This window comes from Vicugna pacos, chromosome 21 (assembly GCF_048564905.1).
Source record: "Vicugna pacos chromosome 21, VicPac4, whole genome shotgun sequence".
NCBI classification, from domain to species: Eukaryota; Metazoa; Chordata; class Mammalia; order Artiodactyla; family Camelidae; genus Vicugna; species Vicugna pacos.
Window position 1 is genome coordinate 9,607,801 of NC_133007.1, and position 20,256 is coordinate 9,628,056.

The 20,256-nt window shown below is 44.7% G+C and overlaps 1 protein-coding gene and 1 long non-coding RNA gene across 2 annotated transcripts in view; one reads left to right on the forward strand and one right to left on the reverse strand.

The window, feature by feature from the left end:
* The window catches only part of BRINP2 (BMP/retinoic acid inducible neural specific 2), a 50,087-nt gene that overhangs the window by 10,937 nt on the left and 18,894 nt on the right, over positions 1-20,256 (reverse strand). Inside the window, exons 2-3 of the mRNA XM_015235425.3 lie at positions 9,635-9,825; positions 8,326-8,534 (exon numbers count right to left, since the gene is read on the reverse strand). Of these exons, the coding sequence (XP_015090911.1) occupies positions 8,326-8,534; positions 9,635-9,825 (400 nt within the window). The remainder of the gene's footprint in view (positions 1-8,325; positions 8,535-9,634; positions 9,826-20,256) is intronic.
* On the forward strand, positions 134-7,646 carry LOC140688032 (uncharacterized). Its single transcript, XR_012062697.1, has 3 exons — positions 134-927; positions 2,075-2,150; positions 6,809-7,646. It is a non-coding gene; the product is annotated as an uncharacterized lncRNA (long non-coding RNA).

The window sequence follows — 20,256 nt, forward strand, 5'->3', positions numbered from 1 at the left end:
GTCTCCCATGAGGACACATCAAAGGGCTGCCGAAAATTAAAATGAGTTCAACCCATTTCAGTGACATCACTAAAGACAAGTGTGAACAGACCAGTTCATCCAGAATATTTTTGTGATCTGCCCTCTCCTGAGTACATGCACATGGGGGCAGGACACACTGGATAGACTTGAGACATTGTGATGCTTGTATTAAAGGTGAGGAAACCAAGGCCAGAAAGGTTAAATGATTTCTTTGAGGTCACACAGCTAGTCACCTGCCACGCTAGGTTTCATCTGACGCATTAATTCGTTCTTTCACTCATTCATTCATTTAGCACATCTTCAAGGAGAATCCCAAACTCAGTAAGACACACTCACTGCCACCGGGAGTTCACAGACAAGCGGAAACATGTTTCTGTAGGCCTGGTGTTACACGTGCGCCCGCCTCCCTCCACGGGTGGGCACTAGGTGCTGAGTGATAGCTCCGTACTGAGTGGGTGGGTGGCTGGCTGGTTGTCAGACTGCAGAGGGAAGGCAGAGCTAGGCTGATTTCGAGGTAAAGTCTTCTTTATCTATACGGCGTAAACATCCCTGCAGGAAGAGCTGTGGCCAAGACTACTAGCCCAGCCGTTCTGGGGAAGCCGGCCCCTCTTGGGATGGGGCGGGCTGAAGGGCAGAATGGGATGGTGAGCATGGTGCTTGGGTGTTCCCACCTCCAGGTAAACTGGCCATCACACCATCACCACACCGTTCTGCACTGGCTTTTCTATCCACCCCTCCTGAGTTGGTGACTCCCAGCATCAGGTCCAGGCAGGGAGAAAGCTACGTGCCTTATGCAGAAGCAGGGCCACTTCCAAGGGGGCCCTCTCCGCCCTTATCCAACCACTGTCCCTACCGAGCGACCACTGAGCCATCTGCTTCCCCCACCACCACCATCTTGTTCAGCAAGTGAGTAGCTTCACTTTGTTAACTGTGGTGCAAGGATGGGGAGGAGGAAGAGACAAAGACCATGATCCCCCCCGCTCACTCCCTGGTGGAGGGAAGGATTCAAGCCAGATCGCCATGAGTGACGAAGGCTCACCCAGGTTTTGCTAGATCCCAAAGCCACTGCCCTCTCCACTGCTCTTCTGCCCTGAGCCACCCTGTCCTCCCTAGAGGCAGGAAGAAGGGAGCTGGAGAGGCTCCTGTTGCAGATGCTGTCTGAGCACTGACTTGATGCGCACGGTGGGCTAAGGACCCCCTCCCTCCTGCCCCCCATGCAGTGAAAGTCCCGGAGGGTCTGGCAGTTTGGTCCAGAGAGCCCTGTGCCTCTGTCTGGAGAAGAGGCAGGCAGCTTCGGCAGATTATAAAGAGGGCCCACAGAGGTGATGGAGAGTGCAGTTCACTCAGGCATGCAATCAAAGAGCGTCTCAGATAAGCTTTCAGAAAGAGAAAATAATCGTGTGCTAATTGGTCTGTTGTCAGAGACCGTCCTGCCTTCAGAAAGCCCTGCTGGATCTCAGGTTCATTAGCACAGCCAATTTTCCATAAATACCAGATTGTGCAAACCTTCATTCCGGTGCGCCCGCTTCCCTGTCCCTGCCCTTCACTTCCTGGCTGCTCATGTCCTACTCAGGCGGCTGGTGGTGGGGGGTGGTACCTACAAAGCTAAGTGCAGGTAAAATGGGCTTCTAATTGTGAGCGATAGGGCCGGCCAGGAGAGCAAGGCTGACAGACAGGGTGTGTGATTCAAAGAGCTGCAAATTGAATCCCAGGCTGCTGCAGTGAGGAATCTGGACAAGTCGCTTTAAGGATGCTTTGCTTTGTGAAAACCACTCCCTTTTGCTCTCCTGTAGTGCACATGAACTTTTGCCCGGGCTCATTTCAGGCGGCTTAGGAGCTCTCTAACCCTCCCTACCAAGGCCTTCCTCAGCCTTCAGTTACGTACACCCCTCCCCTCCTTCAGGGCTCTGATCCCTTCGCTAGTATTATGCACAGGATGAATGTGCATTCAGCCCTTTACAGCTTGCTGAGTGTTTCCATGTGAACTATATCATTTGGTGTCACCCCCAATCCTATGACCCAGAGTCAGGGGTGACAGTCAAATACGTATCAGCAGGTACAGGGTGAGCTGACTAACCAGAAGAAGTACCAACCGCGGTGCCAAAGCCGGGTCCTGACGGCCTCGCGAGGTGCGTAAGTCCTTTGGTTACTGTGGGGGGAGGTCCAGGGGATCCAGGGGAGGGGTGGAGGCGGTCCACCAGCTGGTATGGAAGTGTTTTGATATTTTAACCACTGATGCGGCCTTATCAGCTGAATGTAAGCCCTGGGCACAGATGGGTCAAACAGTTGGTAAGCCCGTGTCGTGGAGTTCAATAACTTCTCAAGGTCATAGACATAGGTTAGAATCAAGGCTGAAACCCAGTCCCAGTTCTTCTCACGTGAGTAAGTTTGTTTCCCACTAAACCAGGTAGCCTGTCTATCAGGCATTTTACTGAGTGTCTCACCACGTGCCAGATACGGTACGCGTGCAACAGGGTCCCCACTGCTCCAAGCCCCCCTGCTGTGTGTGGGGAGGTGGACACGATCACACCTGCTCAGAGAAACGAAAGGGCAGATATGCTTGAGGCTCTCCTTCGCCAAGGCTGAGCAGGTGAGCAGAGCCCCTCGCCCCCACCTACCTCCATGCAGAGTAATGGCAGCGCTGGAAGCCAGCCCGGCCACCGCGAAGCCATGTGCAGCAGAGGGGGTAGGCGGCGGGCGCTGCGGCACCAGCAGAAGAGTGTTAGCGAGCAGGGATCTGCAGCAGGGCGCCCTTGCTATACGGACAGACGTGGCTTTGAGGGCCGGGCCACCTCGCCCTCTCCCTCCCACAGACCTTGCTAGAAAGGTGAGTCCAGTAAAATTTAAGAGGGGATGATGGACACTTACACAATTCAGAATAAATAATTATCAAGCACCTACTCTGTACAAGGAACTGAGGATAACTACAGTGAACAAGAGACGGGGCAGTGGCTGAGATGAAACACAAAGATAATGTTCAGTCAGGGTCAGAGTCAGCTCCAAAGTGAGGCAAAGCTAAATGGAAGCTGAAGTCACTGGGATACAGCCAGCCTAGAATTAACAGGAAGGAACTTGAACAAGAGAAGCAGGTAGAGATGAAAAAGTAGAGACGTGTGTTCCAACAAGAAACAGAGTAACCTGGGAGTGTTACCATCCTTCACAAGGTCCATGAGTCTGGACTGGATTTAGCATCTCGTTCTTGGAGGTCCTTGATGCTTCTCACCAGAGTCCTCTTCATCTTAATCTTGATGTGCAAGCTACCTTGTTTCTTTCAACTAAACACACTTATATGCCCTTGCACACACACTGAGATGAGCCTAACCCATGGAAAAGTGGGGTCAGTGACTCATTCATTCATTCAACAAACCTTTACTCATTACCCATCACATAGCATGTTGTGTACTCTTCCTGGACACCAGAGATGCCTAAGACACAGTCCCTCCCACAAAAACCTCATAGTCTCTGAGGTCGTCAGATTAGCTAATGATCTCAGTTCAAATGATAATCCCTGTGAAAGAGGCACGTGCTTGAAGCACCGAAGAGGGGCATTTACCTACCTTGGGAGTCCGATAAGGCTTCACCAAAGAGTCACCTTTTTGAGCCGAGTAAAGAAGGGTTAGGAAGAGTTATTCAGGTCAACAGACAAGCACTAGAAGCAAAACACACAGCAGGTGCCAGGGACGGGAGACACAAGAGCATGGCATATGTGAATAAAGACTGGTAGGTAGCTAGACCGGGGTTCCATGTCTGTAAACAAGTGAAGGGCTGAGAGGAACGCAGGGCTCGAGAAGAGTGTAAAAGGATTGTTTGGAGCTGAAACTAAAAAGGCAGCAGGGATAGATCGTCAGTGGCCTCCTGTTAAGAGGAGGAATGATCCCTTTTCAAGCTCCAGCTCTGTGGTGGCTCATGATTTCTATATATTTTCTTATTTCATCTTCACAGAAATCCTTCAAGGTAGAAGTTACTCTGATTTTTCAGTAGTTTTAAGAAGGAGCCAACAGGGGTTCAGAGAAGTTGGGTGACTTGTTCAGAGCCTGGCCGTGAGTAGTGGCAGAGCTCAGACCTGGGTCCGAGCCTGTGTTCTTTCTACTGCGTCCCCTGCCACCCTGGACAGTCGGGAGCCACTGAAGGATTTTAAGCAGGGGGATGATACGATATGATGATTTGCACTCATGCAAGCAGCACAGAAGGTGAACCAGGGAGCAGAGCTGAGTGTGCAGACAGGAAGACTAGTTACGCAAGAAAACTGGGTACGAGTTGGTGAGGGTCTGAATCACGGGAATGGCAGTGGCCATGAAGAGGAGGCAAAGGGCAAGTTGAAGATACATGCGAGGGAGTGATGTTAGTGATGGCTCAGGGGATCTAAGTTAGGCAAAGAGGAAAAGGAGGCCATGGAGGAGTGACGGAAAGTGAAAAGTAAGATGTAGGGGCGTTAATGGGACCGTGGAGTTGGTGATCCCAGCCTACCTTTCATGAATGCATAAGACCAAATCTTCAACTTTGACAGAGCCCACGAGAGGACACAAGGGGTTTCCACAGTGTTCTGTCTTCTTGGTAAAGCCCCCTCTATGCTTCTATGGCCCTTCCATCATCTTAAGCTGCCTAAGATACCAGCCTCCCAAATGGACCCTAAATCCACATGAACTTCAGCCTTCCTCCTCTCTCAGGCTCCCTCCAGACACCGGACATTCCCAAACCTGACCCCTTCTCTTCAGTTAACCTCCACTGTGCTCAATGAGTCTCACGTTCGGTCTGCAGCAAAAATATCTATCACCTTGATCTCTTCTCAAGTGTCTGCCTCACCTTTCTGCTCTAACCACAACCCAGCAGATCTGGAGGACATGGTCCCCCTGCAGGCTTCTCTAGGTGCGGCTGTCTGCTTTTCCACACCTCACACCCCTGGTAGCCCAAGGGAGGAGGTGGGTCTGCCACTGTGACCCTGAACGCTGTGCTTCCTTCCTCTCGAAGCATCTCTGGCTCCTTTGAAGTAGAACCATCAGGATGCTGTCCCCCACTGCCCCTCCATGTTGCAGTCTGGTTCTCTTGTTACTCTCCGTTACTCATTGAGGATATTCAGTCTTTAGCTTGCTTTCCTCCCTCTTTCTTACCACCCCAGGTCTGTATCATTCCTGCTGACTTCAGCACCCATGCAGGTAATCCTTTCATCCCCTGGCCCCCTCACCTCCTCATCTTCTCCCCCATCTTAGCCACCCACACCCATGGCTGTGCCCCAGAACCTGATTTTTGTCGGTAAGTGCACTCCCTCTATAATCTCAATATATTAAGCATCACACATTTGCACCTCCTTTAGTCTCTTCCCACTAACAAGTCATCAAAACAACTTAGTCTTCCAGTCTTTGGCCCTGGCCAAGTTTTCACTTTCTGTCATCCCTTAATGGTCTCAACTCCCTTGATCCATCACTGTCATCACTCCTTTCTATATACAATCCACTCCCTTGTCTATTTTTTCTTTCATCTTGTACACACACACACACACACACACACACACCCATCTTGGTTAGATCCAACTCTCCATCTATTCCATGCCTGCCTGAATACAAACAGCTGAATGTAGCTGATAAAACTCACAACTCTGCTGACTGGCTTCATGTTAATAGCAATGACTGTGAGTCTCAAAGGGGCCCTCAGTGATGCCCAACATTCCCCTCCATTTATCCAGCCAACTGATACACTTCACTCTCTGAAAAGATCACTTCCTCCATCCTTTTCTCAACAACTCCTTCTTCCTTTTAGCCACAGACTTGGCTTGTCTCATCAAGGAAATGGAACCAATCAGAAGAGGAGGTCCGCATCCTCCCACTGCCGCATCCCGCTGCATCTGTGCTTGGGTGCTCTGTACCGCCTCCTGCTACACAGGATGACGTGTTTATGTTCAAGCACAGAACGTCAACCTCTCTCACGTCCTCGATTGCATCTGCAATGATCTCCTGTCTCTCCCGCATCATCACTTTCCCCTGCTCTGCTGAATCATTTCAATCAACTAACCAATACCCTGGAATATCCCCATTTTAAAAACACAGACACCAACTCCCTTGACCCCCCCCCCATCACTCTCAAGCTCTCACCTATTTTTCAACTTTTTGAAACAGCAAAACCTTTAAAGGATAGTTTCTCCTCCTCTGATTCGTCAGTTTGCTCTGTCTCTCTCTCTCTCTTGCGCCTTCTCCACTCAGCCTTTTGTACCCTTCACGCCACTGAAACTGCTCTTATCGGGGCTGCTAGTTCCTCTCCATGTTGTCAAGTTGAAGGTCAGCTCTCAGTCTGACTGCTCCACAGCACTGAACACAGCAACCTGCTCCTTCTTTCGTGAAACACTTCCTTCACATGCCTTGGGGATCTGGCTTTGGTTCTCTTCATACCTTTCTGCTGTGTCTCAGCCTCCTTTGTTGAAGCCGCCTCCTTCGGCGCATTTCTGAATATTGATGTGATTCGCAACTCTAAGCCCAAGGGCCACTTTATTAGCTGCATTCGTGCCTCGAGTGAGCTCATCCATCCTTTCCCACAGTTCTAAATACCAACCACATGTGGGTGTACATTTGTCTGCCACATTTATATCTCCAGTCCTGACCTTTCTCTTAACTAACTTCTATCTAACTGCTGGTTAGAGATCTCTGATCTCTGGTTGGGTACCCTACAGGAATGTCAAACCCAGTATGTCTAAAACCAAATACTTGATTCATTTTTTTTTCAGATTTGCACCTTCCCACAGTGTCATCCGGCCCAAAATCTTGCACTTAATCCTAACTCTTTTCTTCCACTTTATTAGCTAACTCTGTGCGTGCTCTACCATCAGAGGACAACCTGAACCCGCGAGCCTCTCAGTACCTCCCATAACACCAGCGTGGTCCCAGCCACCACTGTCTCGCCTTGACCACAGCAAGAGTTCCTGCATCGGTCTCCGGAACCCCTTGTTCTCCTCTCTTCCCGAATCAGTAAAGCCCTCATCACCTGGCCCCGTAACCACTGCAGCCTCAGCTCCCCCCTCACCCCTTGTTTGCTTCCACTCCAGCTACGCTTGAGGTGCTCCTGGATCAGACCAAACACGCTCCCACCACAGGGCAATGGTACTTGCCTCCCCTCTGTCTATAACGCACTGGCTCAAGATACCCACGGGGCTCACCCCCTCCTTTCATTCGGATCTCTGTCTGGTCTCCCCTCAAGTACCATGTCCCCATCACCCCCTATCCTCTTCCCCAACTTCATTTCTTTATACCATTAATCCCACCTGACATTACATATGTATTTCACTGTGTCTCCCCCACTAGAATTTCAGCTTCCCAGGGGCAGGAACTTTATATGTTTTGTTCACACCAGAACAGTGCCTGACTCATGCTGGGCATTCAGTAATTATTTACTGACTGACTAAATGAACAAAACTTCCTTGTGACTCTTGGATGGGATAAAAGCAGGATATGAGACAAGGTGGACCTTAGCATCCAAACTTCAGATTTTCCTCCTAACTTTAGGAAGAGAATATCCAGCATTCTCAAGCATCTTTACTAGTCTTCTCCTCCCTAAAAAACATGACCTTTCCTAGAACTCTAGATATAAGAAGAGAAGATGGGATGGAGGTTATAGTTAATACAGTTAAAGTAACTGTTGATCTTTCCCAAACATACATGGACTCATGTCACTCCTCTGCTTGTCTTCCATGGCACTTTGACTTATATTAAAATTCCTTATCATAGCCATGTAATCTGGCTCCAGCCTACTTCTGAACTGCATCATGTACCAGCATCTCACCTCCCCGCAGTCACAGCAGCCTTCTCTGGGTTCTACCAAGGCACCGCACTGGTTCCTGCCTCAGGGCCTTAGCACTTGCTGTTCCCTCGGCTCTACATGCAGCTGGGCTTCTAATCATTCAGATCTCAGCCTTAAAGTCTAAACCCAAAGTGCCCTCCCTCAACCAGTCTGGCTACCACCAGCTGCTGCCCTCTCTCACCCCTGGGAGTCCGTATGTTTGACTCAGTCTTTTCTTTATGTCATTACCTGAAATTACTTCGCTGATTTTCACTTGTTTATTACCTTCATTCCTCACTAGAGTGTAACCTCCAGAGAGCAGGGATCTTGTCTACCTTTCCCCACAGTCCCTCGGCCTCAGCCTGCCTTAGGGCAGATGCCACACGACTATTTGCCGCAGAAATGGAGACCCAGACCGCGTGTGAGGGTTGGCTGTGCCCACATCAGTCAGGCCTGGCCGACTCGGAGCCGGTTCAGACTCAGCACCCCCGTCCCTGCCCTCTCTGCCTGCCCGCCCGCTCCCAGTACCTCTCGGGCCGTTACCTTGATGGCCCCTGTGGCTATCTGGATGTGGTGCAGCCGTCGCAGGGTGCTCTCCCTGTCGATGAAGTAGGAGGCCGCCAGCTGGTGCAGGGTCTCCAGGGACACGGCCGAGCTGTTCCCACTGCCCCCGACCGCAGGGGCACTTCCGGCTGTTTCTGACCTTCGGCTCAGTTTCCGCTTGTCCACAAAAATGGTCAGGGACTCTTCGCCTATAGTAAACGACACAGTGCACTGGTGAGGCCGCCTGCCCCCTAATGTCCTACTAATAAGAATGGGAGCCGCTTGGCCAGCAGGGGCGGCGGAGCTAAGAGGGAGCCTGTTGCCCCTGCGGACGGCCCCTCCTCCATCCCTACTATCTTTCAAACGATCTCATCAGACCATCAGACGGTGCCACCGGATAACGGCCCCGCTGCTGGAGAGGCCCTCCTCCTCCTCCTCACTTCTGTAATCTCCCAAGGCTCATCCCCTGCCCCTCCAGCTTATCCATTTAACATCCTCTATTGATCTCTGTCTCAGGCAATCTGCCTCCATGGGGAAGAGAAAATTCTCTCTCTCAAGTTGTTTATAAGAAGTCACAGTGGGTATTTCTGCTCCCTAAGAAAGGGCAGAAGCCTTGAAGCTCTGCCTCCCCTCTCTCCATCAAACACACAACACCTACCACATGCCGCCAGCTGGCCTGAACCCTTGGAGAGTTCCTGTTTGTCTATCAGACAGCGAGCTAAATGTTATAATAAATCCTGCTTTCTTCTTCCCAGTGCTGAGAGAACTCTGCCTTTCCGAGGTTCTGATTCTGCCCTGGGTCCCAGCCGTAGGTTGTGCCACCCCCCACTTACCTCCCCCCTTTGCCTCCACCCAGCCCAGAATCACTGGAATTGGCTTGGCTGGTTACCAGTCTCTACCGAGTGGAAGCAGAGAGGTCAGGGACAATGGATGTTTACCTCTTTGCCTGTGGATCTGACAGCTTTTGCTACAGCCAGTTTTAGGATACGGAGAAACCTTGGGGTTAGGTGGCTCAGTCAAAAGGAAACTGGGAGCGCCCCCTGCTGGCAAGTGCTTACTAGAAGCCTGACTGTCCCCCAACCTCCTTACCCCACACCCCTTCCTCAGGAGGATGCTTATAAGCAAACAGCAGTGTTCTGGATGTCAAGAGGTTACACTGCTGACAAATACACCAGAAAGAGAATGTTTCTTAGTCAATAATAGGCCAGGACAAAGAAAAGACCCAGGAAGAGAACTGAAGCTAAAGTCAGTGGGTCATAAAGCGATTTTCAATGACCTGGCAACCAATGAGGATCAAGATTTTGCTTACCTCCGAGGGTGGCAGAAAGTAAGAAATGAGTGCCGTACTTTTTGATCAGGTTTTCTGTGACCTGCTGCAGGTTGGGTCTCCTTCCGAGGAGACGGATGTTCCGGATGAACTCTGGGGCAAGAGGCAATGGCAAACTAAAGAAGTCCTTCCTTTCTAGAGCCAAGTTGTTCACTTTCCAGCGAGCAAACTCCCTGGAGGAAGAGGGAGAAGGAAAAGCTCATTGTATTTTGGGACAAGAGGCATAAAATCGGCGGCAGGGATGGTCCTTCCTCTACGTGCACTCAGCCCCCTCCTCTCAGCGCGCAGCTCTGCAGGCGGAGGTGCCCAGTGCCTGCAAGAGGCCCTTTGGCACCTGGCCTCTATTTCTCAGCCCATAAGAAAGCCCTAGCTCAACTGATCTCCACCAGCACCCGCTCCCACCCGGCTGTCTCACCGGAGACGAGTTGACCAGCTTATTCATATGAAGACCGTCATGATGGTTGGGAGAAAAAAACCAACCATGAAAATACTGGAAATAACCTGCAGAAATATGATCTAGCCACAGTTGCCAGTGAGTAAGTCGCATCATGGCCTCAGTTACCCATTTTAAAGTCAAGAGCTTGGTTTACAACAGTTCTCAATCTTTTTGGTCTCAGGACCCTATCACACTCTTAAAAATGACTGAGTTCCCTCACAGGAAAAAGAGGGGGAGAAAAATTAGGAGTTTGGGATACACACAAAACAAGGACCTACTGTATAGCACAGGGAACTATATTAAATTTCTTGTAAAAAGCTATAATGGAAAAAGTCTGAAAACGTGTATATGTATGTGTACGTATACACATAACTGAGTCAGTTTGCAAAGCAACTGCACTTCAATAAAAATTTTTTAAAATAATTGAGTCCCGTGTATTTATGTGGCTTATATCTGATGATAATCACCATTTTAGAAATTTAAACTGAGAAAATTGAAATTTATTCATCTAAAGATAACAGCAATAAATCTATCACCTGTAACATAAACAACATGTTTGTATGACAATGTATGTTCTGAAACAAAATAGATTCAGTAAGAAGAGTGGCATCACTGTGCGTGTTGGCAAATCTCTCAAGTATCTGGCTTAGCAGAAGAGAGGTGCGTTCTTGTGTCTGCTTCTGCACTCAATCTGTTGTGATATTTTGAATATTTCTCTTTGGTACCACACAAAGCTCAACGAATGTAGTTTCTTAAAGGTTAGTTACAGGGCGGAGTCTGAAACCACATTAATGAACTTTTCATACTCTGTTACATTAGAATCAGTGTTCTATATTCTATTTTGAATGGATCTTTTTTACTCTTTATGATTTTGTAACATCATGGATTGGTCATCCATCTGGAAAACATGGGACCACTGAGTTACTCAGATCTTCCATATTTTGACATGTTTTATTATGTAATATCAAAACATCATATTTGTTAGTATCACCACAAATCTCATCTGAAAAGTCTTTAAATATTGTAAAGCTGTCAAGCTTAGGGTGACAAATACAAGTTTTCCAAAATTCCAATTTTCATTTGAAAGCTGAAATTCTGTCATTGGTAACAAATACTGTCAGCTGTTTTCCTTGAAGAGGCAAGCTTGCTTCAGTTTCTGCTTTTTTTTTTTTCTTTTTACTTTTAGAAAATGTCTGCCAAACACCAGGCTCTGAATAACCATGGTTTGTCTGTTGGTGGTCCTTTCAAGAAAAACTCAATTCCATGAAAAAAGTGGCCAGTTCAACTCACAACTCAATCACGAAAGTATTTTTCTCCAAGACAATCATCATTCTTCAGTAATCTCAAACACTTTTTATGAATACTTCTCATTTCATCGCACAGTATATTAAAAAGACATGTACTCAAGGGTCAAGATCCAATGATATAAACTTAATAAATTTTACTGCTTTAAGGACTTTTCTGAAGCTAGCCTGCATGTATATGTGTGCATGTGTTTAGATGCAAGTATGTAACGATGAATACGTGAGTACTAGTGTCATCTGGTGAGACAGCTTTTATTCAAATTAAGATGCCAGCAGTTTCATTCACCTTCGCTTGTGCAGCTTTAGTGCAGATGTTAACTGGACATCCTGGAAGGAACTAAGAGGATGCACATTTTGAGAAGGTCTGTTCTAGAAGACAGCAAAGTTCCTTTCCAGTCCCATCTGGAATTTTAATCTTCAAGCTTTTCTACTCACGATAATGTTTGTATTTTAAAGCATGAACTTTAAGTGATCATTTCCAATAATAAAAACAGTTTTTCATTGCCTCTTAAATCATACTAGCAAGGATCAGCCCCGCTGCCTTAGAAAAGCCCATAGTGTGAAGTCTTCTCAACTTTCTCACCCATCCCAGCTCTGCGCTTCATGACTGTGCTAAACCTTGGTCTAACCTTCCCCCTAAATCCACGGAGTACAAATGACAGGGCTGTAGAAAAATAAAATACCTCAAAATAAATAAGTACAAATCCATGCCCATTTGAGGCTGTAGCCATCCCCCCATCTAACTCTGGAAACTAAGAGAGGAAGGGCACATGCCAAACATTACCAGGGGAATAATGGAAAAGGGATGACTAATAATCTGCGGTTCCAAGAAAATCTTTTAATATTCCCGCTGTGTGTCTTTATTTATCTAAGCAGGTAAGTTCATAATAATACATTATCTTTTATTTCCTTTGTGTAGGAAACGCTAAACTTTAAAGTCTAGGGTATTTGTCAAGAGTTTTCGATTCCAAATCCCACTGTAGCATAAAGAACAGTTGCTTGACATCGTTTCTTCATGACCTGATGGCCAATCAAAGACATAGTACAGCTTAATAGATTAAAAAGACAAGACCCAAACTATGTTCTCCATCCAAGACTCACTTCAGCCTTAAGGACATATACTGAAAGTGAAGGGATGGAAAAAGATGGCTCATGCAAATGGAAACCAAAAGAAACCTGGGGTGGCTATACTCATCTCAGACAAAATAAACTTTAAGCCAAAGACTGTAAAAGAGGAAAAGAGGATCATTACATAGTGGTAAAGGGAGCAATGCATCAAGAAAATATAACATTTATAAATATTTATGCACCCAACATAGGAGCACCTAAATACATAAAGCAGGTATTAACAGATCTGAAGGGAGAAACAGACAGTACCACATAATAGAAGGCAATTTCAATATCCCACTTTCAACAACAGAGAGATCACCCAGACAGAAATCGGCAAGGAAATGTTAGGTTTCAACTGCATGTTGGACCAAATGGACATAACAGATATTTATAGAACATTTCATCAGCAGCAGAATAGACTTCTCAAATGCACGTGGAGCATTCTCCAGGATAGATCATATGTTTGGCCACAAAATAAATCTTAATAAATTTAGGAAGACTGAAATCATATCACACATCTTTTCTGACCGCAATGTCTGAAACTAGAAATCAATTAGAAAAAGAAGTCTGGAAAATTCACAAATACATGGAAATTAAGCAACATGCTCCTTAACAACCAATGGGTCAAAAAATATCTTGAGATGAATGAAAATGTAAACATAAACACCAAAACCTATGGGGTGTAGTAAAAGCAGTTCTAAGTGGGAAATTTATAGCAATAAATACCTATATCAAGAAAAGATAAAAATCTTAAATAAACAACCTAACTTTACACCTTAAGCAACTAGAAGAGAAGAACAAACTAAGCTCAAAGTTAGTAGAAGGAAGAAAATGACAAAGATCAGAGTGGAAATGAATGACAGGGACTAAAAAGACAATAGAAAAGACCAATGAAACTGAAGGTTGCTTTCTGAAAGATAAAGAAAGACAAAGACAAATTGATAACTAGACCAACCAAGGGGAAAAAAAGGAAAGACTCAAATAAAATTAGAAATGAAAGAAGAGACATTACAACTGATACCACACAAATACAAAGGGTCATTAAGAGACACTGTGAACAATTTTACACAAACCAGACAACCTAAAGGTTTCTAGAAACATATGTATATATTCTACCAAACTAAAGAAATAGAAAATCTTAACAATGTAATTACTAGTAAAGTGACTGAATTAATAATCAATAACTTCCCAACAAATGAAAATCCAGGACCAGATGGCTTCATTAGTAAATTCTACTAAACATTTAAAGAAGAATGCATACCAGTCTTTCTCAAACTCTTCCAAAAAAATAGAAGAAAAGGGGAAAATTCTATAATCATTTAATGAAGCCAGACTTACTTACCCTGATACCCAAAAACAGGCAAGGATATTCTAAGAAAAGGAAACTTATAGTCCAATATCCCTGGTAAACATAGACACAAAAATCCTCAGCAAAATATTAGCAAACTGGATTCAACAATACATTAAAAGGGTCATACACCTTGATAAAGTGGGATTTATTCCAGGAATGCAAAGATGGTTCAACACCTACTAATCAATTAATGTGATACACCACATTAACAAAACAAAAGATAAAAATCACATGGTCATCTCAAAAGATGCAGAAAAAGCATTTGGCAAAACTCAACATGCAATTATGATTTTAAAAACTCTCAGCAAAGTGGGTATAGAGGGAACATCCTTCAACGTAATAAAGGCCATAAATGACAAACCTACAGATAACATCATATTCAATGGTGAAAAGCTGAAAGTTTTTTCTCTAGGATCAGGAATAAGATAACATTGCCCATGCTCACTTTTATTCAATATGTACTGGAAGTCATAGCCAGAGCAATTAGGCAAGAAATAAAAGTCATCCAAATCAGAAAGAAAGAAGTAAAACTGCCTCTATTTGCAGATGGCCTAATAATACATATTAAAAACCCTGAAGACTCCACCAAAAACTGTTAGAACTAATAAACACATTCAGTAAAACTGCAGGATAAAAAAATAAACATACAAAATCAGTTGCATTTCTATAAATTAGTAATGAAATGTTAGAAAGAGAAATTAAGGAAACAATCTCCTTTACAATTGCATGAAATAAATAAATAAGTAAAATACCTAGGAATAAATTTAACCAAGGAGGGGAAAGACCTGTTCCCTGGAAACCGTAAGTCACTGATGAAAGAAATTAAAGAAGACACAAGTAAATATTCTGGGCTCATGGCCTGGAATAATTAATATTATTAAAATGTCCGTATGACCCAAAGCAATCTACAGATTCATGGCAATCCCTATAAAAATTCCAATGTCATTTTTCACAAAGCAGATAAAGACAATTCTAAAATTGGCATGGAACCACAACAGACCCTGAACAGCCACAGCAGTCCTAAGGAGAACACAGATGGTAGCATCACACTTCTTGCTTTAAACTCTACTACAAAGCTATAGCAATTAAAACAGTATGGTACAGACATAAAACAGACACACTGATCAATGGAACAAAACGGAGAGTCCAGAAATAAACTCATACATATCTAGTCAATTAACGTATGACAAAGAGTTCAAGGAGATTCAATGAGGAAAGGATAGTCTCCTTTGAGATAATGGAAATGATCATGAGAAAACTAGATAACCACATGCTAATGAATCAAACCGGACCCCTGTCTTACACCAGGCACAAAATCAACTCAAAATGGATTACTGACTTGAATGTAAGACCTGATAGTATAAAACTCCTAGAAGAAACCACAGGGCATAAGATCCCTGACATGACTCTTGGTGATGGTGTTTGTTTCTGACACCAGACCCATTCTCCCTGCTTTGTGGTAGGCCACACATAGACTTCATTATGTAACAAAATATTTCTATCTTACATTAGACCATTGGGGGGAAAAAGGCAGGCATTCTTCCATTTCCCATAATTTCTCACAATGGGCAAAGCCCCTCACTGAAAGGAAAGGCTACTTTACCAAAGAGGTGGCTCCCACTTTAATTAAATCTAATAAATAAAAATTGGTGGTCACATCGCTTGCTCAGTGGACTTAACTCAGGACTGGCAAACAGTATCTCCTACAAGAAGTGTTCCCTGTCTCATCCAAAAGAGCACCCCCCCGCCACTTTCTGTCCCCATGCTCTGCTTTATGTATCTTTTTAGCCCTTATCACTACCTGACATAATATATTTTAAAATTCTCCTTCTCTCTCACTAGAATATAAACTCTGTGAGGGCAGGATTGATTCTTCCTTAGTCAACAGCAATAAAATGATGCTAGATGTTCTAAAACAGAACAATAGTAGATATTCGATAAATATCTGTTGAATCACTGGGGGAATGCTCTTATTTATTTATTTAAAATAAACAGTCATTTATTTTATGTTACAGCTCTCCTAATTCTTTAGTTGTTTGCAATTACTGGCCACTTGATAAAAAAGAGTTACTGGATGAGAATACACGGATCAATAGCCAATTAGTGACTGGTCTGAAATAAAAGTAAAGCATTCTAAATGTGTATACATCTCAAGGGGAAAATTAGATTTGATTCATAAAAATGTAACTTATCGGCATAATTTGGTGCATTTTTGTATATAAATAAAGGCACTGATGGTACTTTTCTATGGTAAACTGAGTCTGGGCCCTCTTCCACTGTCTCCAGGGGACATAGACAACTTCCCATGACTGTCCACAGACCACACGCTGAAGTCCAGTGAGCGCAGAGCTGCTTTTCAGACTCTGCCGTGCTTTACGCCCAGTGATAACGATCACCAGCTCCAATTCTCTGTACCAGCTCTAACAGTATTTTCTGCCACATTCATAGTGTTAAACAGTCCCCAAAAGACAATGATTTTGGAGTTCTGCACTTTTCTAAAGTCTTCGTCATTTTCTTTGTCTAACATCAGACTTGGAAAACCGGATATTTTATCCCAACCAAAAAAAAAAAAAGTTTTGAGTATATCTTACTTAAATGAATGAGTATATTGAAGCTCAGAAAACTAAGTAATTTGCCTGATGTCACACTACCCCAAAGAGGGAAGTTTAGGCTACTAGAAAGAGAAGAAACATGTGAATACTATTTGCCAATATTTTTCATGCTACCGTGCGCAATGAAAACTCTCTATATGTGATGAACTGGGGTCAGTGAATGAGGCTTCTCAGGCCTGAGGAGACAAGCTCACAGAGTCCTGCTACCCCAGACCCTACCCAGTTGTGCCAAGGGCTGAGGGGATCAATACATGGACATACCTGGATTCCATCTGCAGAACCAGCAGGTGCACGCACAGCAGCTGAGAAGATCTATTCCATTCCTCTTACGTTAGGAGAAAACCATGAAACAGAGGGACGTGGTTTTTCTAAAGCAGTATAACCACTTGGCACCAGATCCAGAACAAAATCTAGTGTCCCGACCCTCCGCCAGAGTTATTAACAACAACTATGACTGCGGTGACAATAGCAACAAGACCAGAGAAGTCAAGAAAGAACTTGCACAAAGGCACACAGTAAGTGGCAGAGCTGAGGTTAAAACCCAGGTCAACACCATATTGCTGTTTTTGTAACACTGTTTCCCTCAGTGTACATTCGGTTAAGTGTATTTTATTTCATTCGAATGCTTTTCAAATGTTTACTATCTTTTAACGAAGATATTTTCATTACCCAGAACACTTAATTCCTTAAATTGTCTACATAAAAGAGGAATTTGCTGTATATCCAAAACATAGTGCAACCTATACATCTAAGCAATACCTTTTGGGATGAAGGGAGTTTCAGTTTATCCATCTGCAGGAGGAGAAGCTGAGACCTAGAAAGCAATCAAGTCCAGACACAGCCCCATGCAAGCCATCAGAGACAAAGGCCTGATTCCAGCTCCTACCGCTGCTCTGGAGATCAGAACACAGACTAACAGACGACTTAGAAAATAAATGATACTGTCTTAGAAAGCTTTTTATGAGCCAGTAATAAAAAATAATGGTTACCATTTAATGAATTCTTAGTATTCAGGCAGTCCAAGTAGCCTGCAAGTATTAACCAATATAATATTCAAAACATCCCCATAAGGGGGAAAATAGCATTATCCTCATTTTACAGATGAGGAAATCGAGGCACAGATAAGTTCATTTGCCCAGTGGGTAACGCCCAGTAGGTGGCGGTATCAGGACTTAAACACAGGCTGTGTGGCCCCACGATCCACAGCATTTACTAACATGCTACACCACCTCCCCCGTGAAGCTTAAAGGGGCAATCCCGATTTTGTGAGTGGGAGAGTGTGCATGTGTTCGTGCGTTGTGTGTATACGTGAGGAGGCAGGAGAATTTCACTGGAGAAAAAATACCCCCCTAAAACAATTAAGAGTTAAATCCATTTCCATAAACTAGGAGGGTGTCAACTCAGAATTAGGCAGAAGGCGTCAGCTGGCTGCAGGAAGGTTCAGGCTCTGAGGCGCCCAGTGGTTTTCTCTTCTACTTCACTAAGTTTCCTGCCTGCCCTTTGGGGCCCTTCACTGAATCAAAATAATGGGAGAAACAGCTGTGAATGGAGTTTGAGCCAGAATGGTAAAAAATGTGCTTACGGAACTTATTAACCTGGTTCGTTCCAGCAACTGCAAACCTCAGAAGGCAACACTGGAAGGCAGCCTGAGCTATTCAAAGAATAAATGTTCATTTCCGATTTTTCATTTAGCAGGGTTTTTTTTCCAGTAATAAAATAATCAAGGCTCTTTTTTTTTCCCTAGGAAAAGGATGTTTTCTATATATCAGTTATATTAAAGCATACTACTTCAATTAAGCCATCATCTTTGTTTCAATTAAGACATCAAGTAAATTTCCATTTCAATTTAGCCATTTCTCCTAAAATCTTCTCCCACTGTGTTTGTTTCACAGTCAACAGTCTGAGAACGCAAACATTTCCAGCAGTAGGGAAGACCACATGGAAAGGGCCTTTAGCACAGCAGAGGCCACTGCATAGAGGGCTCACAGGTTAAGCCAAGGGTGACCAGTCTCCAGTGTGGGCTCTGCCCTCAAAGGTGTTCTCGCAACACTTCAAAAGAGTGCTTCACTCTATGCTGTAATTAACAGAAGTTTAGTCCATTTTCCATCACGTTTCAAATCAGCCTAGACTGAACAACACGTATTTCTGTCAAAGGACTAACATGCCCATAACATCCTTAATGACCAAAACAAAGTTCAGGAAACATATAATCCAGATTGGACGGAGAAATCCAGCGTGTGACAGCGGCCGTGCATACCAGCACTGAGAACATTGCAGACATCACCAAAAAACTACATATCTACATTCTGAAGTGATCGTAGTTATCTCTGTCCCAAACTGCTTAACACTAGCCGTCCAGATTGCCAGTACACGATGCTCCTGGTTGTACATGAGGTTAGGGATTTCCCGGAATCGAGAGGGGCCTGAAATGGGAGAGCTGAACGACAGCCGTGCCAACCCCTCGGGCAACAGGAGCTTCAGCAGGGCTTGGGGCCGGGCCAGCTCCGGGTCTGAAGCAAAGGGCCTCTGATTAGAATACGAAATGGCTACAAGGTGTTCTGAATTTAAAAGATGTAAGTGGGAAAAAAAAAAAAAGGATGCCTCCAAGTCATAGTTACTGACTCTAAGGTCACCAACGTCCTGGCATCTGGCAGCACTGTGTTCCTCCGCGGTCAATGAGAACCTCCAGCTAAAGCTCCCCCCACCCCCCCCAAAAAAAACGCTCCCCTGTAAAGGTCCGGAGCTGTTAGCTATGAAACACAGAGAGAGCACAGCCGGGCTCTTCCACCTCCGGTGCTGTTTCTAGCTGCCTCGCACTGAAGCCCCACTTCTCTGGCTTGTAAACTGAGAACCCTGATCTGGCTCCCACGAAGTCCTGACCTATGAAGCCTCCCTCCCTGTGAGGGCTTGAAGGAGAAAGTTGTTTGTTTTTTTTTTCTTAATCCATAGTTTGAAAGCAAAAACAACATGAATGGACCTGGAGATTGTCATTCTAAGTGAAGTAAGCCAGAAAGAGAAAGAAAAATACCATATGACATCACTTATATGTGGAACCTGAAAAAAAGGCAAATGAACTTATTTGCAAAACAGACTCACAGACATAGAAAACAAACTTGTGGTTCCCAGGAGGGGGTGGGGGTGGGAGGGCATAAACTGGGAGTTCAAGATTTGCAGATACTAACTGATATATATAGAACAGATAAACAAGTTCATGCTGTGTAACGCAGGGAACTATATTCGGTATCTTGTAGAAACTTATGGTGAAAAAGAATATGAAAACGAATATATGTATGTTCATGTATGACTGAAGCATTGTGCTGTATACCAGAAATAGACACAACATTATAAACTGACTATTCTTCAATAAAAAATATATATACATAAAACCAAAAACAACATGATCTCAATGACGCTGAAATCTGGTAGCAATGAATATTACAACCTACAATATGAGTGGTTGTGCTGAGAGACTTCATGCTAATAGCCAGATTATTGTTACCAGTTTTCCCACAGACATCTCTCTCCCTCTCTGTGTGGGAAGCCCAGTTAGGCCCATTTCCAACACCACTGATATGGCTGTCATTTGGCAAGTCGCATTTCTTGTACCCTTAGTGTGCAATCTACCCATCCCCCTCCACTGCAGCACCCCAGCAGGCTGGCACCATCCTGTCCCAGGGTCAGTGTGCTCCTGAGTGCTAGGAGCCCACTTGCCCCTCCTGAGTTAGAATCCAGCCTGGGTTTACTGGGGAGGGATGCAATGCTGTTTGCAGCAGAGCCAGTCAGTCATCACC